Source organism: Perca fluviatilis, chromosome 6, assembly GCF_010015445.1.
Source record: "Perca fluviatilis chromosome 6, GENO_Pfluv_1.0, whole genome shotgun sequence".
NCBI classification, from domain to species: Eukaryota; Metazoa; Chordata; class Actinopteri; order Perciformes; family Percidae; genus Perca; species Perca fluviatilis.
The window spans coordinates 23,219,850-23,242,257 of NC_053117.1; the positions used below are offsets into that span (position 1 = coordinate 23,219,850).

General features: G+C 40.6%; 3 protein-coding genes and 1 long non-coding RNA gene across 5 annotated transcripts in view; 1 reads left to right on the plus strand and 3 right to left on the minus strand.

Moving 5' to 3' along the window:
• Positions 1 to 1,803, minus strand: part of pde4d (phosphodiesterase 4D, cAMP-specific) — a 221,847-nt gene extending 220,044 nt beyond the window's left edge. Inside the window, exon 1 of the mRNA XM_039802615.1 lies at positions 1,652 to 1,803. The gene's annotated coding sequence lies outside the window, so the exon portion shown is untranslated. The remainder of the gene's footprint in view (positions 1 to 1,651) is intronic.
• The window catches only part of LOC120560300, a 25,519-nt gene continuing 3,111 nt past the window's right edge, over positions 1 to 22,408 (plus strand). Inside the window, exons 1-2 of the long non-coding RNA XR_005639470.1 lie at positions 1 to 60; positions 1,118 to 1,336. This is a non-coding gene — a long non-coding RNA (uncharacterized LOC120560300). The remainder of the gene's footprint in view (positions 61 to 1,117; positions 1,337 to 22,408) is intronic.
• Positions 11,675 to 16,492, minus strand: elovl7a (ELOVL fatty acid elongase 7a). Its single transcript, XM_039802624.1, has 8 exons — positions 16,370 to 16,492; positions 14,409 to 14,498; positions 13,988 to 14,178; positions 13,321 to 13,401; positions 13,127 to 13,183; positions 12,886 to 12,991; positions 12,637 to 12,773; positions 11,675 to 12,539 (listed from the first exon to the last, which is right to left on the minus strand). Exons 2-8 carry the CDS (start codon positions 14,470 to 14,472, stop codon positions 12,291 to 12,293), a joined length of 885 nt encoding a protein of 294 aa, XP_039658558.1. The 5' UTR covers positions 14,473 to 14,498; positions 16,370 to 16,492; the 3' UTR covers positions 11,675 to 12,290.
• ercc8 (excision repair cross-complementation group 8) overlaps positions 17,504 to 22,408 on the minus strand; it is a 22,200-nt gene continuing 17,295 nt past the window's right edge. For both annotated transcript variants that reach the window (XM_039802623.1, XM_039802622.1), the window contains exons 10-12: positions 21,416 to 21,613; positions 19,488 to 19,583; positions 17,504 to 17,833 (exon numbers count right to left, since the gene is read on the minus strand). In XM_039802623.1, the coding sequence (XP_039658557.1) occupies positions 17,762 to 17,833; positions 19,488 to 19,583; positions 21,416 to 21,613 (366 nt within the window). In that variant the 3' untranslated portion in view covers positions 17,504 to 17,761. The remainder of the gene's footprint in view (positions 17,834 to 19,487; positions 19,584 to 21,415; positions 21,614 to 22,408) is intronic.

Sequence of the window (22,408 nt, forward strand, 5' to 3'; positions counted from 1 at the left end):
TAGATGCTTCATCACAGAACTAGAAGTGAGGAGGAGAGCGTGGACACCCCGGTCATAAAGGTCAGTCTCCAGCCTTTATCTCAGCACTCAGGTGATATACAGGTGAAACAATGGGCTTAGTGTTCCGCTCAAATCTCACGGACTCATCCACGTGGAGGTGGAGTTCAGTGCTGGCTGGCAGTCTGACAGTATACAGTATATTTGCATAGTAGAGGTCAGGTACAACACAATGGTCTGTGTGTTCTACACTGCAATTAAGGAGCTCTGAGACAAGTAGGCTGACAGACAGATATTAGAAACAGCAGGCTGAGCCCCCTGCTTTGAAGCAACTAAGGACAGGAGACGGCAGCTTGTTTGGATAAATGTTTTTTAGTTGATGTCATATGCACAACTTTTAAATTTATTTCTTTAGTTGGCTTCATACTAAGTAAAATGAAAATGTGGGCTGAAGAGCTATCATGGCAAGCTGCTTTTTCTATGGAACAAACTTTATAACAATGCCATTTCCGTCTCCACCTAAGAGGGGAGCTGGCATATGAAACATAAACAGGTCCATATGTTTGTCAGATGGTCAGCTGGATCAACATTACATCCTCCTGGGTTTAATTTGTGTCTAATGATATGATGTCACTTTTTAAACTCATTCTTCCTGTGTTTCAGTGAGTACACCTCATAACAATAAAAAGCTCCGCTCCTTGTATGGACCACAACATTTGCAAAGTTGTACATGTAAAGTATTTTTATGGAAATTAAGAGAGTTGTCTTTGACTAAGCAGCTGAGGTGTGGGTAATTTGCCGAGTATTGCTCTGCCACATGTGGCAGTGTAACAAGGAAAACTCTGACACATGCTAACACTTTTCATCCAAACACACACACTGACAGACACGTGCTATCATCTTCTGTTTGCATTTCTCTCACTCTATTAGGGGCCATCCACACAGAGACGCTTTCTGATGCAAACGCACATGTAGTCATGTACATTAGATTATACTCTGTGTTTAATCTGGAGTCAAATAATTTTTTTTGTAGCTGCATAGAGGATCAAAGTGCTGCCAACTCAAATACAACAATGACTGTGTCATTTCTTGTTCCCTCTGAATTTATGTGTGACTGCAGCACTATTGGGAGCACGCCTATTTATAGCTGACTACCGCCACCACCACCACCCTGCAGGCTGAAAGTCACACCAGGAGATTTTGGGAGTGAAGTCCTTGAGCTACTCTGTCAATGCGAAGCATTGCAGTGACAAGTTTGCAGATGAGGTTGGTCACTGTGAAGACGCACTGCACCGTTCCCTACGCTAAAGCACAAGACTACATCCTTCAAAGACAAATAGTAAGTATATACTGTCAGTAATCCAGTGCATGTACACATCTAAGTGCATGCATGCCCATGTATGTGTGCACAAATACAAACACTCATCTCATGTGCACACACTTGCACATGCATGTACACAACTTCTAATCATATTATCAACTGTGGTAGTGCATTTGTTATCATTGTCAAATTGTGTGCTGTCATTACAATTACTGATGTTAATCTTTATGTGATGTGTCACTTTTGCTACAATACTAAGCACACTGCTCTACCACAGTTACAGTTATCACTTTAGAGTTAAGGGGAGAAAAATAGGTTAATATAAAAACTTACTTTTTATCTTTTTGAGAAAGTTCCAGAAAGATGTTAATTATCCACTCCTGGCTACCAAACAGTGTCTTCTGTTTGCTCTCTGAAAGTCCCAATCACAGAAACCAAAACACACTAAATTATCTGGTGTGCATCTCTTAACACAGCAAGTCCCACTCCGCTGCTCACTGATGCTCTCTGGAATAAGGAGGGAACTCTGCTCACAGCTCCCAGGCTCTCAGCCAATCATGTCAGAGTGGTTCCTGCCTCTTGGCCAATCATGTGCCTGTCAGCCACCCCCCTCCTCCTCCTGCTGAAAGTTCCCATGGTTGTAGTTGTACACAAACTCAAAAGGAGGGGAGAGGGAAGGGGTTTATGAAAGAGAGTGCCAAAAAGAGGAGTAAGAAAGAGTGGGAAGGATTGCTGTAGTATTTGCAGAATGGGGGAAATTAGAATTGAGCAGTTGTTAAAACATTTCCATTAGAAAAGAGTAATGACAGACAGAGTAAGATGACAAAACTATGAAAATTGTGTAAGCTGCTAATGGTTGCCAAAGATCCATCAACCTGGTTATACAGCTCAGACCTTTTTCTTTGCTATGATTCATTTTTCAAAAAAGGTTTAATTATAGTTTCAAATTGTAAAATTGTGATTTTGCTCCTTTCTTTGGAGGTGACAGTTGTGCTGATTATATCCAGGTTACCCTTCTTTACTACTGCCTATATCGGTAATATTAAAGGAATAGTTCAACATTCTGAGAAATACTTCTTGCCTTTCTTGCTGGTAGCCAGATGAGAAGACTAATACCACTCTCATATTTGTTTGTAAAATATGAATCTATACTGAGGTTAGCTTAGCTTAGATTAAAGATAGTAAACATCTACTTGTCTGAAGGTAGCAAAATCCACCTACGAGCAGTTCTAAAGTTTACTAATTAACAAATTCTCTTTTGTTTAATCTGTACAAAAATTTGAGTTTAAACATCCGTACGGATATATACATTCCTTTATTGTAAAATTATATAATTAGCTCGTGAGCATGTTTTATAGCTAGTGAGATATGACATAATCCTGATGCCATAGGTATCGATCTTCTCAACTTAGTGTAGGCAAGAAAGCAAAGGAGTGTATTTCCCAAAATGTTGAAGTATTCTTTAATGTCATCTCACATTAAATGGGGAACAATATGATATTCCTTTTGAAGATGCCCAAAACCCAGAGGTGAATGAAAGGTCAATAATCTTCAAATGAAATCCTTTTCCAGTTTGTTTTTTAAAGATTTTTTTCATGAGAAAATAACTCAGAAATACGGACTGTGACGTATTGAAAAATAAAGATTAAATCGGTTTTGACATATGTAACTAAGTAGCACACTCACAGATGCATTTGCACTTCCCAGAGGTGTTGTGACTCTCTTGCGTCAGCGAATATAGGAAATATAGGAAATACAGCGCACCCTGACAGAGACATGAATTGCAAATGTTCTTTGCGTGTACAACACATTGACAAGACAGATATGGCTTGTGTTGCAGCTCCAATGAACGTCATATTTATTTAGGCTCCAAAGCTATCAGTGACACACACTGACATACATTCACACGCACTCAGAGTTTCAGACACCTTTCTTTTTGCCTTGGAGGGACTGGGGCCATGGTGTTTGGTCAAGAGACATTCTCACCTCAGTTAAGAGGTGAATTAGTCAGGCAGAAATTGAGCTGCCGCCTGGTTATCTAGAACATTTGGATAAAGATCTGAGATAAAAACGATTGTGTGCAGAGCTTTGCGTGCATATTTTGTGTGGACAGTAATGGTGATGCCATGATGATGTGTATGAGTGCAGTGTGTGTGCTTTCTCAAGAGTGGAGTAGCCAGAGCGCAGGGGTACACAGATACAAAGTAATTGTATTGTATTAGTGAGCCTTAGAGGTGCAGAGGCATACAGATTGAATGACATTGGTGTTTACCAGACAAAAAGGGTCATGAAAAGACCATAGACTGTTAATATGAATTATTTTTTTTACAGCCTATGGAAAAGACATAGTGACTCATTGCATTATGGGAAATGTATGATCCAGCAGTTTTCCAGTTTGACCCTTAAAAGGGACTAGCTAGTCGGGATAGGACCACTGTTTTTTTTGTCACTCGCAAGTCTCACAGCATTAAATTATTGAAGCCCCCAAAATTAAATAGGACTGCGGGTCAAAGGAAGTTCAATTCAGTCAGTGCACATGTGGATGTTCCAAGGTAATAAGGACTTATGGTAGCTCTGGCCCATGAACAGCTTGAAGGCTAACTTCAAGTCAGCACCTTGTGTTGCAAACATCAGGAATAATCAAATCAAATTAAAGTGTGTACCTTATGAGAGGCCCCTCTGGACAACTGTTGCCAAATCTGCCTCCCGTCTGTTATTACATGTCTGGAACATGTTCAGCTTACGGCTCTCATCCACACAAACAGCTCAAAACATCATATTACTCACAGTATTCTTTATTGCCGATTCCTGTGGTTGTACGTTCTCCAAAACATTGTCCATGTTCAAACTGTAAAACAAATAGCAACTACAATAACAAGGATGAACAAAGCTCAGAGAGTCCATAAAACCTTACAAAAACACATTTTGAGGTAATGTTCCCATTTCTCCCCGGGTAAAGAGTATATTTCATATAAATACACACTGGAGAGATAATGTACCTCCTCCCACATCCAAATATTGACTGGGAACATGAACAGAACGGCCAGCCATTTTTTACACAGTGGAAAATAGTGATGTGAATCAGACTACCTTTTCAGCTTGTCTCTGGTGCAAGACAGTGCAGTTATTCCCAGTCCCCAGTTATTACATCTTGCAGGAATCTTCATTTCTAAGCTTATTTTGAGTCACAAGTTTTAATTTATTACTCAAGGCTGTGTGTTTGTTGAATGTAAAAACAGAAAAGGATTGGTCAGCAGTTAAAAGGAGCAGTTAACATTCAGGGAAACACGCTTATTTGCTTTCTTGCCTAGAAGATTAATATCACTCTCAAAGTTTACTTTAAATATGAAACTGGAGCCAGCAGACAATTATCTTAGCTTATCATAAAGACTAAAAACAGGAGGAAACAGCTAGCCTGGTTCTGTCCAAATGTAAAAAAATAAATCTGCTGGAGGTTAAGGCCCAGACTATTTCTTAGCCTGGAGCAGTGAGTTCCTAGAGTTTTGTTTGAGGTCCCCAGGCAACAAAGAAACCATTAGGGACAACCATCCATAAAATCACAACTTGTCCTTTTTATTAGTCTTTGATTTTTGCACGGATTAAACAAACAAGAATGTTGATTTGTGAGTTTTAGGGATGGTGATAGGAAGATTTTTTTGTACTATGGACAGAACAAAGCTAGCCATTCCCCCCTCTTTCCAGTCTTTATGCTAAGCTAAGCTAACCATCTTCTGGCTCCTGCAGTATTCATATTCTACAGACAGATATCAATCTCCTCATCTAACTTTGCAATGCATATCTCAATGGTAAATTAAAGAAGCAAGACAGACGAACAGAAACACAGGCAGTAGAGTAGGCAGGCCCTCGGGGAACAGCCAGGCAAACGGGCATGCATCCTGGGATTCAGTAAAGCAAGCAAGCAGAGTGCTACTGTTCGAAGCTGTCTGGCCCCAAGGCTTGTCAAACTCACAGGAGTGGAAGGGTTATGCTAATGCTATGCAAAGGGTGTACGCTTTGTTCCTCTTTCGTACGGTTGCTTCAAAACATCATACGCTGAGTAAACAGCGGGAAAATGAATACAAATTTACATCGTAATTTGTCAGAGCAAAGGGGAATAGTTTAGTCTTTAATCTGTAAACCCTGAAGGATGTAAGGTTGAAAATTCCTTGAACACATGAAAAATCTGAAATCAGGCTACATAAATAGCCTTTCTTTGCCGCTTGTCCTTAAGCAGATATGACAGCATACGGCCACAGAGGCAGCAGCTGACACACACACACACACACACACACACACACACACACACACACACACACACACACACACACACACACACACACACACACACACACACACACACACACACACACACACACACACACACACACACACACACACACACACACACACACACAGCAGATCAGACTCATTCTACTGAGGCCTTATTGGAAGACAAGACGGCGATCAATAAGTCAGCTTTAGGACAAATGACATACTGCAGTGGGGTAGATAAGTACCTGGAAAACATTCTGTGCACCCAGTTAGTGCAAAAGCTGTTGACAGTTAGCCATCACAGAGGGGGAAAGAGATGTTCTTCATGGTGTGAGGTGTCTGCAAAAAGGCATTATTTAACTGTTTCAGCCAAGAGTGTTCTCTCTCTTGTAGTCCTGACACTGAAATCTAGTTCTGTTCTGCCTAAAGACCATGAAAACTACGAGATTATGCAGTATTGTTGACTTTAAAGAGACAACACAACATGACATTATCCATTTGTGGGGACTGACATTAAACACAGAAACATAATGAGGTACAGAGTAGAGCATCAGTTCTGCCAGTTGTAACAGTAATGAAAAAAAGATGCCAGGCTTCACTTTAAATAAGCTTATAAAAAAAACTCTAATCAGATCCATTTCACACACAAACATTTAAAATTTGGTGGTATTACAAAACCAAAAATGAAAGCAGATTCTGTAGAGAGCAGAGCGTGGGGCCTGTAGAATCTTAATAAGCCAAATCATACAAAACATCCTGACTTTAATTATTTATTTTTTTACACTGAAAACATTTTAAAAGTAGGAGAAAAACAGACAGAGAAAGAGAAGGAAGATAAGCTATTATTAGGGCAACCAAATACCCACAATTATCTAAAATACCAATAATTGTACTCAGAGAGCACACACACACACACACACACTCTTAATAGACCACCTGGGCAACACTTTGCTCACTGACATATCTGGCAAAATGTACTCTGCATAATCACCATTTGAGAGGTTCATGATATGTGACCAAGCAAAATTAGATTCACCTTCATCAGTTGAGCCACTGCATATAACCACAGATTTACACTTCTCATATCACAGAGGCGTATAACATCTTAAGAGTGGAACAGAAGAAGTTTTGGCTCCTCTCTTTTGTTTATCCTGCTGTACTTTTTGTCTTTTTCGCCTCCAGCACCCTCTGTTCTTTTCCCATACAGTGAGCACTTGTCTTTGTTCATTGTTGTCCTTCTGCGGAAATTTTCCACGGTGCTGTCACCCCTCTACAACATGGAAAAGCAGGAGACACATGGATGCACTTTTTCTGTTGACACAAGTCACAACAAGTACTGCTAAGAAAACCGACATGCTCAAATGATGGTGCCACTGCCTGGAACCATCGTGATCTCTGAAATGACAGTACCCTCAAAGAAAAGCAATTACCATCTAGCTTTTTTCATTCTCTTAACTGCAATCAGCTCCTTCTTTCTACCGTGACTGCCATTTCAAAAAGCCTCACGAGTCCTCCTGACAGTCACCACTCAGGCAGACAGCACTTAATTTCATATTTATGTCTCCTTTCACTGTGGCATAGTGTGACAACTGAATGGAGTCACCATTAAAGACCCTGAAGACTTAGCTTCAAAAAAATAAGTATTTGTATGTAACATTAAAGCAGATATTATCAATATTTTCATGTTAACAATGAACCACATGAATACTTGAAAGGTGCAAAGTTACGTAGCCACAGATAATTATCGCCAGACCCTAGTTCCCTCAGCTCCAACGGAGTGTTTTAGCCTCTTTCAGTTCATTGTTTTGGTTTTGCAGCACACAGCTTTACTGTTTGGTTCAGTCTCACTGCTCTACTAGCACCATTTCCAACTGCAGCTGTGTTCAGCCAAAAAAAGCACTAAAACTCCACGACACGCTACGTGCCCGGCACCAATCAAATGACGTTAATCAGCTGATCAACATAGTGGAGCGTTCTAAAGAGCCAGATATTTCCCTTATGAGTGAATGGAGACCAAAAACAGAGCAAAAAGGAAGAGTGAAAATTGGACTAGAAACACAACTCCACATGAATGATAATGGGTTCCACATCTGCTGGATGCCATTTCAAACCACTGAGAAAACAAAAACATGAATACAGAAATGTCTCCTGTGAAATAGCGACAAAAAAAAATCCTTTAACTCTGACAGAAAATGTTATGTTCATGTCAGAGACCATAGTAATAAACTGAGACTTTATAACTTTCAAATATCGCTTTATTTAACTAATTTAAATGTTATTGGTCAGGATACATTTACAAACAGTTTATGGGTGACCAATATGGATGAAATGCTGTAAATCAAATTAAACTGAACTTTAACGCCACTGGCAGTGGTCCGTTTGATTTTTAAACAGATCAGAATGCAGACAAAAGGTCACTGCACAGATACAATTGAGTAATGTTGGGATATATGTTGATACATGTTTATGTCCACTATCAGACCGAATTGAGATTAAAGCTGCGACATATTTATGTAATTGATTAAGGTTCAAGGTAAGGAAATTGTTGCTGATCCAGATGTTATTGGACATAGGTCTTTTTCCTTACAAACAAGTCTCTGGGGAGGGCAGATGTCGACAATTAGTACGATTATCATTTTTGCTTCTGCTGTTCTTCATTAAACAAATTTAGGCAAAATGTTTTGTGCGAGGCAAACATGAAAACACTGAAGTGATTCAAATGTTTCTAAATCATTGCATACGTTGTGGTGACAGGCAGAAACAAATAATGCTCGCTGACTCACCTCATTTGTGTTACACATAGTTGCAGTGATGAGCCATCTCACACATTCAGCCTGATAATGACCTAGTTATCCCAGCCTCTCCCACAGTGCAGGGAGAGACCTGCGAGGGTGGCTGGGAGACAAGATGGGGGTCGTTGGAACTCATGGTGGTGAGCGATCATCCGTGCCCTCCAAGGGTTGGGCTGTCCTGCTGCCTGCGCTCATCTGTCCATTCGTTCATATAGAGGTTTATTCTTCAATGCAGAAGATCCAGGGTTCAAGTCCAACCTGTGATGGTTTCCTGCATGTCTTCCCCCTCTCTCTCCCCTTTCATGAACTTTCTGAACTGTCCTATCATTAAAGATGTAAATTCCCATAAAAGAAATGAAATATAGGAAAAAATAGGTCAGTGAGCTCTTAGCACAGTCAGTGTACCATTTCCTGGGCGTGACATGATGAAGAGGTGAAAGCGTGTAAAAAAAATTAAGGATGCATCGAATCCAGATTTCTGGAGTTTGGCTGAATACCGAATCCACTGGTTAAGATTCTGCCGAATCCGAAACCGAATACCAAATCCTACTCCCATCCTCAGTCCATTAAAAACATGAGACAAATCGGCATTGCAAATTGAACACGTAGCTCAACATGAATGGCCTTCTTTTGACTGAAAGTACTGCCAAACAAGACTTTTTCTGCTTACAAATTCCATTTTCACTTTCTCCCAGCCTACTGCATTGAACAGTCCACATACATAAACACCTTCCCGTAATCAACGGCGGCGTCATTACGTCGACCAGCGTAGTGCAAGCGTAGGGTTCGGTGGGAAAAATTCGAAGGTTCGGCAGAAACCGAACCCCGTCAAAAAGCCCAATACTCGGCCGAATCTGAAGCCGAATCCTGGATTTGGTGCATTCCTGGTCAAAATACTTGTTTGCATAAGTATTCACCCCCTCCAAAGTATTTAGTGGATGCACCTTTGGCAGCAGTTACTGTACATCCTTGAGTCGGTGTGGAAAGGTTTATGGAGGTTTTCACATTACACTCCCTGCCCCCCCCATTCGTTGAAAAACTGCTCAAGCGTTGTCTGGGTCGCTCAACATCTCCAAAATTGAATAATGTATGGTTGGGTAGGATAAAAATATATTTCTCCGTTCTGGAAACACAAACAGTTTAGAGAAACATGCTTGTCATCTAACGGCAGCAAAATACAACTCAGTGTATTATCCTGTAGATCACAGAGAACCACAAACCGGTACAGTCAATATTCTGAGATTATAATAATAATACATTCAACCTGGGCGCCTGGTTAGCTCACCTGGTAGATCGGGCGCCCATATATAGAGGTTTACACCTCGACGCGGCGGCCCGGGTTCGACTCCGACCTGCGGCCCTTTGCTGCATGTCATTCCCCTCTCTCTGTCTCCCCTTTCATGTCTAAGCTGTCCTATGGAAATAAAGTCCTAAAATGCCCCAAAAATCTTAAAAATACATTCAACCGGATGACTTACACCAGGGAAGTCATGTTTTGTCATGAATGGAAAATTAATTGTATCTATTATGTGTGGTACTCCATCTTACTATAATGCACTGAAAACTGTACACTGCAAACCTTCTCTAGTCGCAGTTTAACAGTGCCTCCTACTGGTGAAAATAGCTCAGCACAGTCACATCAAAGCATCACTTCTATTAAAATATGAATTTATCAAAGCCAGCGTTGATCTAGATTCAAGTTGCAAAATTCCGGGAATATTCAAGGTTCAAACTTTCTATTGAAATTTATGGGAATAAAATTGAAATATAGGAGTTATCTGCTCTGGCTGTAGGCCATTTACCATGTCATATGCAGATAGAAACTAAGCTTTTACCAAATCAAACTTCATAAATTCATTAATTTGCCAAATGCATACAATGTGAAATTTGCCATTTGGTGAGTAAGCAAGTTAACTAATGATGAAAGATACTGTGGGGCACTTTGGGTTTAAAGTGAACAAGTCAAAAAAAAGTTTTACAATTAAAACAAAATAATAATTAGGTTCATTAAACCTCAATTAGCATACTCTATAAATATACATCCCAAAGTAAAATCTAGCAAAAGTGGTGTTACAAAACTGTACTTTGCTTTAGGGCTACTATTGAAATATCAAAAATATATTTACTCCAATAATATCAAACTTACCTGAAGGCATGTCCTTTGGCTCAGACAGTGCAGTAGTATGGCCTGCACGTGACAGGCCCATGCACTGTGCATGCAGAGGGTTGGAATTTACTGAGCTCCTGTTTAATGGGATGCTGGCACATTATCTGTACAGTGTAGTGCTGAATGTAGTGCATGGTTACAATCAGACTGTAGGTTACAATTCAATGAGTAGACTTAACTAAAACATGGCACAATACTTTATGTGCATGCATCTCCCCCCTAAATAAGAACCATTTTTAGTTGAAATTGTGCAAAAATACCTGAGCTTAACTTTCTGTGGACGTTTTCCAAATCTAGTAATTAGGTTGAATTTTAAATCTGGTTTCTTAAATATTCTGCCAGCTTTCTTTATTTGTGTCCACGTGAGGTGTTCAACTCTCAAACTTTCACTACTGAAATTAACAGAAAAGCAAATCAGACAATTTATAAAGTACATTTGACCATTTATTGTCATATAAATACATATAAAATCGACATTTTATACAATTTCTTACAGTATTAACTATTGGTATAATAAGGGATCTGAAAAAAGTTCACCCCCATTTGTACTCAATGTACATCTGTAAATCTTTAGTGTCAACATGGGCTTGCACCTGAATAAAAAGGTGGAACCCTTTCCACATGGAGCTCAATCCTGTGTCCTCAGTCACCAAAGGAGCATAGTGTTACATTCACTTTTCTCACTTAAGATCATAATAAACTACTCCACAGACCTCAGTCTAAAAGGCACAACCTGACTCCGGCTGCCTGAAGACCTCTTTAGCCACAGAACTTCAAACACATGAAGCAAAATTACTTAAACGTTTTCCGACCGGTTGGCTAAATAGTAAATCCATGTAAAATATGCATATACTATAGGTTCTATAATACAGTGTCATTTTGCAATAAGGAAGTAGTAAAACTCCAGCTCTGGATCCTACAAGAACCACAGTGGCCCATCAGCCTTCCTCTCTGGCATCCGTCACATCGTTGCTTCATAGGAGAACTATTTAATCAGGAGAACAAAAGTATTCTACTGTATAAAGATAGCCCTTTTCACTGAATGTCCGTACCATCAGCAACAGTTGTGACGAGAAGTGGGTGTGAATATGTGATCAAAACTATATTTAAAAAATAGACACCCTGTTGTGCATGCATGCAACCATTTAACATGTATAGCCTGAACACCATTTTAAAAAATATTGACTTGGAACGGTCAAAGTAATTTTTTTTTTTTTTTTTTTTTGGGGGCCAGGTGAAAGACAACTTTTCAGTGCACAACTTTAAAAAAAAATCCTAAACTGGATTTCCTGAAAAGTCTTAAGATCAAGTCACAAAAGTTAAAACGATATCATTAGAAGCTTTTTGAGGAAGCCATGTTTGACTGTATAGCCGAGGGTCCCACAGTCTTACCATAGGTGAAGCCCTATAGTGAGTGTGAATAGTGGGAGTCGATTTCGGACGCTTGAAATTCTTTTTAAAACCATACTGTAACAGAAAGGAGGGATATTTGGAAACTTCATAGCAGAACTTGGGCTTTACCTTCATTGTAAACAAACAAAAAAAAAATATATACACAAGATAAAACCCTTCAGCTTGAGTCAATAAACCTCTTAAATAGAGCTTTGGTCATTAAAGATTGTCTTTGCAAGTAGAAAACAGAAAATACAGTCCAAACTAATGGGGTTGAGTCCCACTGCAGTAGTTTGCTTACATAAATGAGGTCCAACCCCCCCCTCTCCCTCCCTCCCCCCAGCCTGCATCACTCATCTTTTTCATGACTGGCGTTTCCATTCATAACTCCATTGCTGTGGTGCGCCCATGTCTGATTCTGCAGTACTTTAGGCAGCCTCTTGCCCTTGGTGTAGGCGTGGTACCAGAAGTTGAGGAAGAGGAACAGGAAAATCAGGCCGTACGAGCCGATGATGTAGACAAAGATGGGGAACTGGTAGGCGCAGTGCTTTGTGAAGAAATACTGGGAGATGTGGCTTGTCACCATAACAAACTGGATCTGGGGAGCAACAAGAAAGAAACGTTGATTCTACTGTCAAGATTCCCCACAGGTCTTATTCAAAAGTGCAAGATTTACGTCTGACTGCCCAACATACCAGCTGAATGGTAGTCAGGTATTTTTTCCACCACAGGTACTTCTGGTAGTTTGGGCCCAAAGCAGTCAGGCCGTAGTAAGAGTACATGATAACATGGACGATACAGTTAAGCAGGGCGTGAAATGTCCCCATCCCACCTGGAAGGAAAAAAAAAAAAAAAAGTGTATTAGGGATAATGCCACAAAAAGTTAAAGAAATGTTTAGTGATGAAAACTACAGCTTGTACATTAAGACAGGAGGAAATCCTACCTGCAGAAAACCGAACTCCAAACCACCAGGTGAAGGGCATGATTGAGTGATGAAAGAGATGAAGAAATGTCACCTGGCTATTCTTCTTTCTCAGCACAAAGAAGATCTGGAAATAAAGATTACTCAAAATGATTGACCAATTATAGACTTAACTGTGTGGTGAACTGTCAGAGTCTAGTGCAACACACCACATAAGGAAATATGTTCAACTCAAATGCCTGACAGTGAACTTGCCACTTACCGTGTCCAACATCTCAATGAACTTTGAGAAGTAGTAAAGCCAGCATGTTGACGCCATCTAGAGGAGACATTAGAATATTTCAGTACCGTTTAAAAAAAAAAAAAAAAAAAAGTTTACTATATGTGTTCAATTAGATGCTGATATTACATCCCACTCGGTTTAAAAAAAAAAATAATAAATAAAAAGTGGCTTACCCTCAAAGCCTGTGGAGAATCTGAGTAGTCGACCGGGTCACAGTGAAAAGAGTAGCCGGTTCCCCATCCGGACATGACAAACTGAAGATAACAACCGTGCAAAGTGTGGTTAATCACAAGTAACTGGCTATTAAAAAGAAAAAGCAAAAAAAAGAAACTGTACCTTAAAAAAAACCTCTTTAGATAAATTGGTCTCAAATTCTTTAGTTATAATCTTGAATTGTTGCCGTTCGAGCTTAATGTTTGACTGCAATACACTAAATCTACAGTGTGTTGGGGTAGTATTTCACAAAAAAATGAATCACTCTAAAATCATCAAGTATGGTTGGGATACCGATTACATTGGAAATGCAGTACAATGAAAAAATGAAGTATGTCTCGACAAGAAGGCAAAAGTTAGTCATGTTGAAGTCACGCAGCTCTTTGGCAACATTTGCAGAACACAGTGCTGGAAAGAAAACACCTGCAGATCTGGTTTAACCTCACATCAATAGTCAAGTTTAAAAAAAAAAAAAACAACCTTGAGTCAATCAACAAGAGCATTGCACAAGACTGCCGATAGCATGTATCATGGCTCTGTTAACAATAGGCTCAGCAACGCAAGAACCAACTCCACTACGAGTACACCACTATGTAAAATCTTATATTGAAGCAAAACATGACTCACCTCATAGCACATGTAGAGCGAGAGAGCCACCACGCCGAAGTTGTAGACGATTAGAACTCCTTTGAGGTCGAAGGCTTTGCGGTTCTGCATCATCCGAGGCCCCAGCGACGTGACAAAGTAAATGTACGCTGCGATGACGATTGTTTGGGGGAGAGGAGACGACATCAGGAACCAGGTGTCTGTTCGCCGGTCTGTAACCGAAGATTGTTGACAGGTTTGGGAGATCAACGAGGTTCAGATCCAGAGAAAAGTGTGCAATGTCAAAGCGGATTCATTTACAGAAACAAATCCAAAAGTGATACTGTAGGATTTAAATAAAGTGTGTGTGTGTGTGTGTGTGTGTGTGTGTGTGTGATAGATATAAAAATACTAAATTACAAAAACATACCATTGAGGTCACCTGGAATGCTGAAAGACTCACCTGCATTTTGGATGAACTCATCGTACATGAGTGCGGCTGAGGACTTCATTTTATCAAATTCCATTTTCAGGCAAGATTCTTGCAATTTACCTGGAAGAGCAAAGGTTAGGAAGTCAGTTTGAACCAAACAAGGTTCCCTGGCATTTTGGATAAGAAGCACAGCACAGAATCAGTCAGTGACATTTGTGTCCCAAGAACAGCAAAAATGTTGGAACATTTTCAAAAGCTGAGCAAACACTGCATTTAAGTAATTTTGACTAGAAGAATGAAAGTAAGTTTCACATTGAGGAACTATCAAAAGGTAACTAATGGCTAGTAGAAACTCCCAACAGGTAGTAAGCCTCTCCCAAGCAACTGCTGCAAAAGTTCAATGAAACAACCGTACCATTTAAATTGCTCCACATGCAACTAGTTTCATTTCAGAATGTCATTTTAACATCTGAGCTGTGCTCAACTCAGATTGCCATTTCCTTGAAACCGTGGACTGTATAGATTGAGAGAAAAAAAAAAAAGCCACTCAGCCAGTCTTTGCTGCCCCTCCAAGCATCTGAGGCAGACAAAGCCAAGAGTGTACGGGGAGTACAATGAGTAGCAGTCAGCATCGCTGTTTCCAGAGAAACAATGACCAGAATTTATTTCAAACATGTACACATGGCTAATTGTCTATAAATAGGTGTTGCTCAGTTACAAGATAGTCATTTTATTTTTATTTATTTTTTTAAAAAGGACTCAAAACCATGCTGCCTTGGCCCATGCTGGGCATCTTACATGATGATACTAGTGAAACTCATTTCCCCAGTGATGCTGGCACCAGGACCAGCAGCCCTTAGTCATGACTCAGTAGTAAAATGTTGATAAAGTTAAAAATCAAGAATTTGTCTATAATGCATCCCATACGTTTCTGGCAATGGGGTGGTGTCTGGCAAAGTTACATTGAGATAAAGGTTCACAATGACTGGCTTGACTGGTTTAAGAAACGTGTGTAGTTTGGAAATAGGCCAAGGGTAACGTCCCTTCTCAGGGGCTTCACAAACGAAATCTTATCAACTCCATATAACCATACCAGTAAGATTATAGGTTTCTGGAAGAGCAGTGTGCCAAGAGTGTAAATAAATGTAGGCTAATTGAATAAAACGCATCACCCCTTGTCTGCCAACTGCACACAGGACATAACCCTACATGACAGGTTTTTAAGGTGTGTTATACCTGAATGCAACGTAAACGAGAAGGCACGGGTAAGTCATTGGGTGAAGGTGAAAAAAAAAAAAAAAAGGGAATGGCTGTCTGGAGTTTCTACACTAAAGACATGGTAAGCCTCGATACGCAAATTAACATTATAGTCAGGGAGCCTGATGTAAAGGCCGCTATTCCTATGTCACGCTCATTTGGTTTAGTACCCTAAATGTCTGCATGTCAACTCTCACGTTTTACAAAAGATAAAATCCACGTTTGAGTAAAATATAGTCCTACAGCATCCCAATCCGGTAACTGAGGCAGACTTATTGATGCGATATAAACAGATTAAAACACTGGATACTACCATTAACCAGCCATACCTCCTCACAAAATAAAACATTAAATTAAACTGTGTGTAGAAGCCATTTATGTTTAGAGTCCTGTAAAGAGACTAATATTCAATTAGGTGCACCATTTAAATAGGCATCAAAATAAGGAATGCATAGGCTAGTTTTTTTTCCCCATGTCACATAGATTTCAACACAAACATCTCTGCAATCCTCCAAGTGGTCTAGTTGAGGACCAGGTGAAAACAGATCCGACAGCTATCATCCAACTCACAGAAGACAGGAAGTGTTTAACTAACGTTTATCATGGGCACGCTTTCGCGTCGACGCACCGGTGTTGTCAAGATTTTAAATTGGAAAACCTTCAGTAGTCGTAGGCTTATGGGTTGTTTTTAATCATTTGACTCAGATTCAGTTAGGAAAAGTCAAACTACTCACGTTTCACTACGGCTGCCACTCGCCAAAAATCCTTTTGATCTGTCAAATTGCCTGTATCCAATCTCCCGGCTCACCTGCAGCTGCCCAACAGGTGTGCTTCTTTCTCTGTTCACGCGCCGATACAGCGCGAGCTCCTCCCTTCTTATTGGAGCCCCCAGAGGGCGGGGTCAGCTCTCAAGCCACGTTTCTTTGTTTGCTGATTGGCCAAATCGTGGTCCAACAATTCTAGTTCATTCTTGAGCGATGCCTCATCGAAAGCTGTCGAGATTCAGTACAGGATATACTCCTACAACGTTATTAATCATTGGTTTCAGTACAAAGAAAAGGAGTAGCAGCTTTACAGTTAGTGCTGTACATAACACCCCCACACAATCCACAGAAAGATTACAGAAGTACGTGAAAGAAATGAGGTAGCAATCCAAGACATACAAGTTTAAAACTGCACATTTCAAGACACTTCAGGTAATTTGGGGGAACAATAGACTGGCAAATGATATGATGATAGAGATAGAAACCGTATCCTGGATATAAATAGTGTGGGAGGGGGTTCCAGGTTTCCACATGGTAACCAAAACAATATGTAAAACTATGAGAGGGGTGGGACAGAGAGAATCGTTTCTCCATCACTTATCGCTTCTAGTTTCAACAAGGCCAGACAGTAGACCTTACAAACAAATGCTAATTTTGCCAGGAATGAAAACGAGGGCTGTCATAATCGGGTGTTTCTGAATGCCTGGTTACTCCCATTGGTGGATTATGGGTGTCTGTTCTTAACTCAGCTGCAGAAACTGAAAGACTGACACCACACCTGTTTAAAAAGCTTACAAATGTCTCTCTGCACTCTATAATCTCCCTTTAACCAAAATTGTTATATATTATAAGCATCATAACAGGTGTGCTGTGAAATCCCAGTAAAGATGGGTTCTGCTCATTTCAAAACCTCCACATCTTTAAACAATCAACACAATATAATTTGCAGAAACAATGGTAGATATCCCCCATGACTACAATTAATTATTGAAAATACAAAATTGTTTTGGAACAGGTTAAGAGAATTTTAGCAACATAAAGCTTGCTATGCATACCAAGGACTATGTTGGGTTTACATAAAATAAAAAAAGACAATGCTATATCAAATGTACAAAAGCAAACAGTATTTATAACATTGTGCAAATTCACAAAGTTGTACAATTATTTACACATTTCATTGAAATTTTGAGGCCTTTATCTTTGTCTGAAACAATAAAAAGGGAGAAACTTCCCTAAACCTATAATCATCTTCCCAGGTGTCCCTGGACCTGTCATTTATTTGACAAGTTAATAAAAGTTTGCTCATTTGCATGGTCAGACACTATGCATGTCCACTTTGTCCACACATACAAAACACCAGCATTAATCTTCATCGCTGCTCCATGCATCCTGAAAGGCAGAGTTGACTGAAGACTGGTCAGCAGCAGCAGCAGCCTGTAAGGGATCAAGACATTCAGCTCAATATCATGTCTGAATTAAAATACTGGTCTTTAAATAGATCCACTACAAAAACGTAATACATACACACAAATCAAAAGGATATATAATGGGTATAGCTCTTCACTCTCGCAAGGATCCTGGAGGGAGTCTGGGAGTATGTCTACATGCGTTTTGTGGATCTGGAGAAGGCGTATGACTGGGTCCCCCAGGAGATACCGTGGGAGGTGCTGCGGGAGTATGGGGTGAGGGGGTCCCTTCTCAGGGCCATCCAATCTCTGTACGACCAAAGCGAGGGCAGTGTCCGGGTTCTCGGCAGTAAGTCAGACTCGTTTCAGGTGAGGGTTGGCCTCCGCCAGGGCTGCGCTTTGTCACCAATCCCGTTTGTGATACTCATGGACAGGATATCAAGGCGTAGTCGGGGTGGGACAGGGGTTGCAGTTCGGTGGGCTGGGGATCTCATTGCTGCTTTTTGCAGATGATGTGGTCCTGATGGCATCATCGGCCTGTGACCTTCAACACTCACTGGATCGGTTCGCAGCCGAGTGTGAAGCGGCTGGGATGAGGATCAGCACCTCTAAATCTGAGGCCATGGTTCTCAGCAGGAAACCGACAGAGTGCCTCCTCCAGGTGGGGAATGAGTCCTTACCCCAAGTGAAGGAGTTCAAGTATCTTGGGGTCTTGTTCGCGAGTGAGGGGACAATGGAGTGGGAGATTGGTCGGAGAATCGGTGCAACGGGGGCGGTATTACATTCAATTTATCGCACCGTTGTGACGAAAAGAGAATTGAGCCCAAAGGCAAAGCTCTCTACCTACCGGTCAGTTTTCGTTCCTACCCTCACCTATGGTCATGAAAGCTGGGTCATGACCGAAAGAACGAGATCCAGGGTACAAGCGGCCGAAATGGGTTTCCTCAGGAGGGTGGCTGGCGTCTCTCTTAGAGATAGGGTGAGAAGCTCAGTCATCCATGAGGAGATCGGAGTAGAGCCGCCGCTCCTTTCCCTCGAAAGGAGCCAGTTGAGGTGGTTTGGGAATCTGGTAAGGATGCCCCCTGGGCGCCTCCCTAGGGAGGTGGTCCAGGCACGTCCAGCTGGGAGGAGGCCTCGGGGAAGACCCAGGACTAGGTGGAGGGATTATATCTCCAACCTGGCCTGGGAACGCCTCAGAATCCCCCAGTCGGAGCTGGTTAATGTGGCTCGGGAAAGGGAAGTTTGGGGTCCCCTGCTGGAGCTGCTGCCCCCGCGACCCGACCCCGGATGAGCGGATGAAGATGGATGGATATAATGGGTATATACACTGACAAAAATGTATACATGACTAATGACAACTATTGTTTATCTGGAAAATGTAACAACTAGTTAAAAATGTAAGAAAGGTTTTAATTTGATAAGCACTACTAGAATGTAAAAAATAGCATGACAGAGCAGAGTAGTGGTGACTGTGTGTGTGTGTGTGTGTGTATCAGTATGTACTGGGTAACATTTTTAAAATAGCATACTTACATTGAGATTGTCACTAACAACATAATGACATAAAACCCTTGAAATAGAGTTAATTTCATATTACGTTACATTTTAGAGTCTCAATTGATTCCCCAATTTTTCCTAATAAGGCTTTTCCATATCTTGTTTCCTGTTATTGGGACTTGTACCTGATTTGCACTTTTTGTCTCTTCTTCCACATCTGAGGCACGAATGACAGGAACCCACGCCAGGATATTACAGTCTTTACCTCCACTATACAGCTCCTACACAGAATGAAGAACAAAGACACCTCAGTTCGGACGCATTGGTTCATACACCTACAGGAAGTAAAAGAAAAGCGGCTGTTGCAGCACAATCTTTAAGCTAAAGCACTTCCAAACAATGACATCAGCAACAAGGGAACACCAGAATTTAACAAGCACGAGTAGAGAGTTAAATAATGAAAAAGCTCAAAGCTGTCCACGCAACGCAAGGGAATACACGGGACACATCCTCTGTGCCGTGGGACCGAGCGTCATTACATCTGACAAGAGGCATCCAAAAGTAGTGAAACCTTTTTTACTACTAGAGGATTGATCCTCGTTCTGGAACTCTCCAGAGTGACGAGCTGCCAAACTGCATTCCTATTTTACACATACAAAACCAGTGTGGGACACCGGATGTTGACATTGGTTAATAAGGAGGGTGTGGGTTGGACATCCCTCTACTTTTGTGATGATTATGTAGAACTTAATGTACCTAATAATTAAAAAGATTACTACAGACACCTAAGTAGAAATAGAAACATTAAGCAGTTATTAGGTTATTATTAAAAAGGACACTTGAACTCAACAAGCATATTGATAAACTTGTAAGAATCTTAACAGCTTAATGTTGTCAGTTTGGCATATACTGAAGAAGAATTATATGATAAAGATGCAGGCACAGATGATATACAGATGTATTTGGAGACTCCTCATTTCAGCCAACAGCTTGAATGAAAACAAATATTGCTTTTAGTCAGATATTACTGTTGTGTCAATATGTGGTAAATTGTGTAATTAGCATCTGTGTGTCCATTGGGAAGTTTGGGGTCCCCGCGACCCGACCCCAGATAAGCGGGCAAAGATGGATGGATGGACGAAGATGGATGGTGTCCATTGCACAATCAGCAACAGAATAAAACTAATTTCTTTTCTTTCTTTTTTTTTTAAACGTCTTAAGCTTGTGTGGTGGCAGTTTAAAGATGAATTCACAAAGAACGAGCTTGTCCTTTTAGAGAAATAGAGTTTTCTTGCAAAAGTCAGTCGTGCATTTGCAAATGGACCTCCGAGCTGGTCAGCCAAGAACAGAAGTTGAGACACCAATATTAATACAGGCAGGCGTACTTCACAAATGCACAACCTCGCAGTGCTGAACCTCTTGCTGCCTGTACCTGTTGCTGAACAGATATCGCTGTTTTGCAATAAAAAAACATTGGAATATTTAAACAAAAACCCTTAATAATAGCTTCGATCAGGTAATCTGTTGTGTAGCAAGGAAAACACATTTACTTTATATTACATGCATTTATGAAATAGTTAACCTTTTGAAACATCACAACCCTGTTCCACTGGTTCATTCTTAAACTCATCCTTCATTCCTAAAATGGCAACAAGCTCAAGCGGAGTATTGTGTGTTACTTATAATGGTGAAAGTAAATGAACACCTGTATTGTTCAATGTGACTTGTGACAATAACACGGTCGACATTTATGAGGGTCACACAAATGAGATCCAAGTACTTGCATTTATACTACCTCAGTATAGCTCAGAATGTCGACCTAACAATGTTATCCATCTATCGAGGGAAGTGGCTTCATTCGATACTGCAATTGTGATTGCAAATTTCTTATAGCTCTTACTGCAGTGACAACACCACACCAGCTGAAGCGATCAAATAAAAAGGCCAGAGAGAACTGACCTGAATTATCTAAGTGCACAAGAGATCAGCTAGACCTGACTGGCGGAACAAACAGAAATAGACGGAAATACAAACAAATGCACCACTGCAGATAGATGGGTATATTGACCAGAAGCAGGGAATAGTCACCACCTGGGGCTTTGGTGTGTCTCACCTGGTAGTCTGGGTGGAACTCGCAGCAGTCGACGTTGTTGTAGTGACCCCTGAGCATAGTGACCAACTCTCCCGTGTGGAGGCCATACACAGCTACGGAGCTGCCGCATGGCACAAAAACAAACTCTGGGCTGCAGCCACGGGACACTGTGAACTGTAGTCTTTTACGACTCTCGTTGCAGACCTTCCCGTAATTTACCTGAGGGCAAACAGTGAAGGCACACAAGGTTTAGATCATGTGCGTATATGCCTAAATAATATAAACTACTTTTTATACTAAACAATGTGAGATGGTTTCCTCAATGAATATGAAGCTTTTTCCTTTTTGAAACAGACAATATTTTTGTTACAACAATATGTTGAGCCATGTAGTGAACAACACCGAAATAACAACCGCTTATCGCCAAAGGTTTCACAAAAACCCAGGGTGCCTACAAATTTCCTCCAACTTTATTGAAGACTTTTAAAGACTTTTTATAACTGAAAATTAGACAGATTTTTAATGTAGAAAAGAAAATCTGAATGACAGCAACTGTAGAACCACAAGAATATTTTAATTAAGCTTTAAAAGGTGCTCTGTGAAGTTATGTTGGCATTCAGTGTTACCCACCAAAAACATGTGTGCATCCTTGATGTCTAACAAATGTGTTGAATGCATTTCCTTCCTTAAAAAAACATTTGCATAGACTTTTTATTTTTTATTTTTTTTTAAGTATGTTAAATCCTGTATTGTTTACATCCACTGCCTTTGCTGGCGCATTGCTGCATTTAACGCCATGTTACTGCCATTTGTAAATCAGTGGAACAGTGTGAAACCATTGGCAGGACATGCGTGCACAGATGCGTGTGCGTCCTCTGGGCGCATTCATGAGATAAACAAAACAGGGACCCACTCATAGAAAAATGGCTCCACTAATAGAGGTCAAAGACTCCACAAGAAACGTTTAATTTCCAGCAGATGAACGCATAGCAAGAAACCATCATTTTAAGGCTT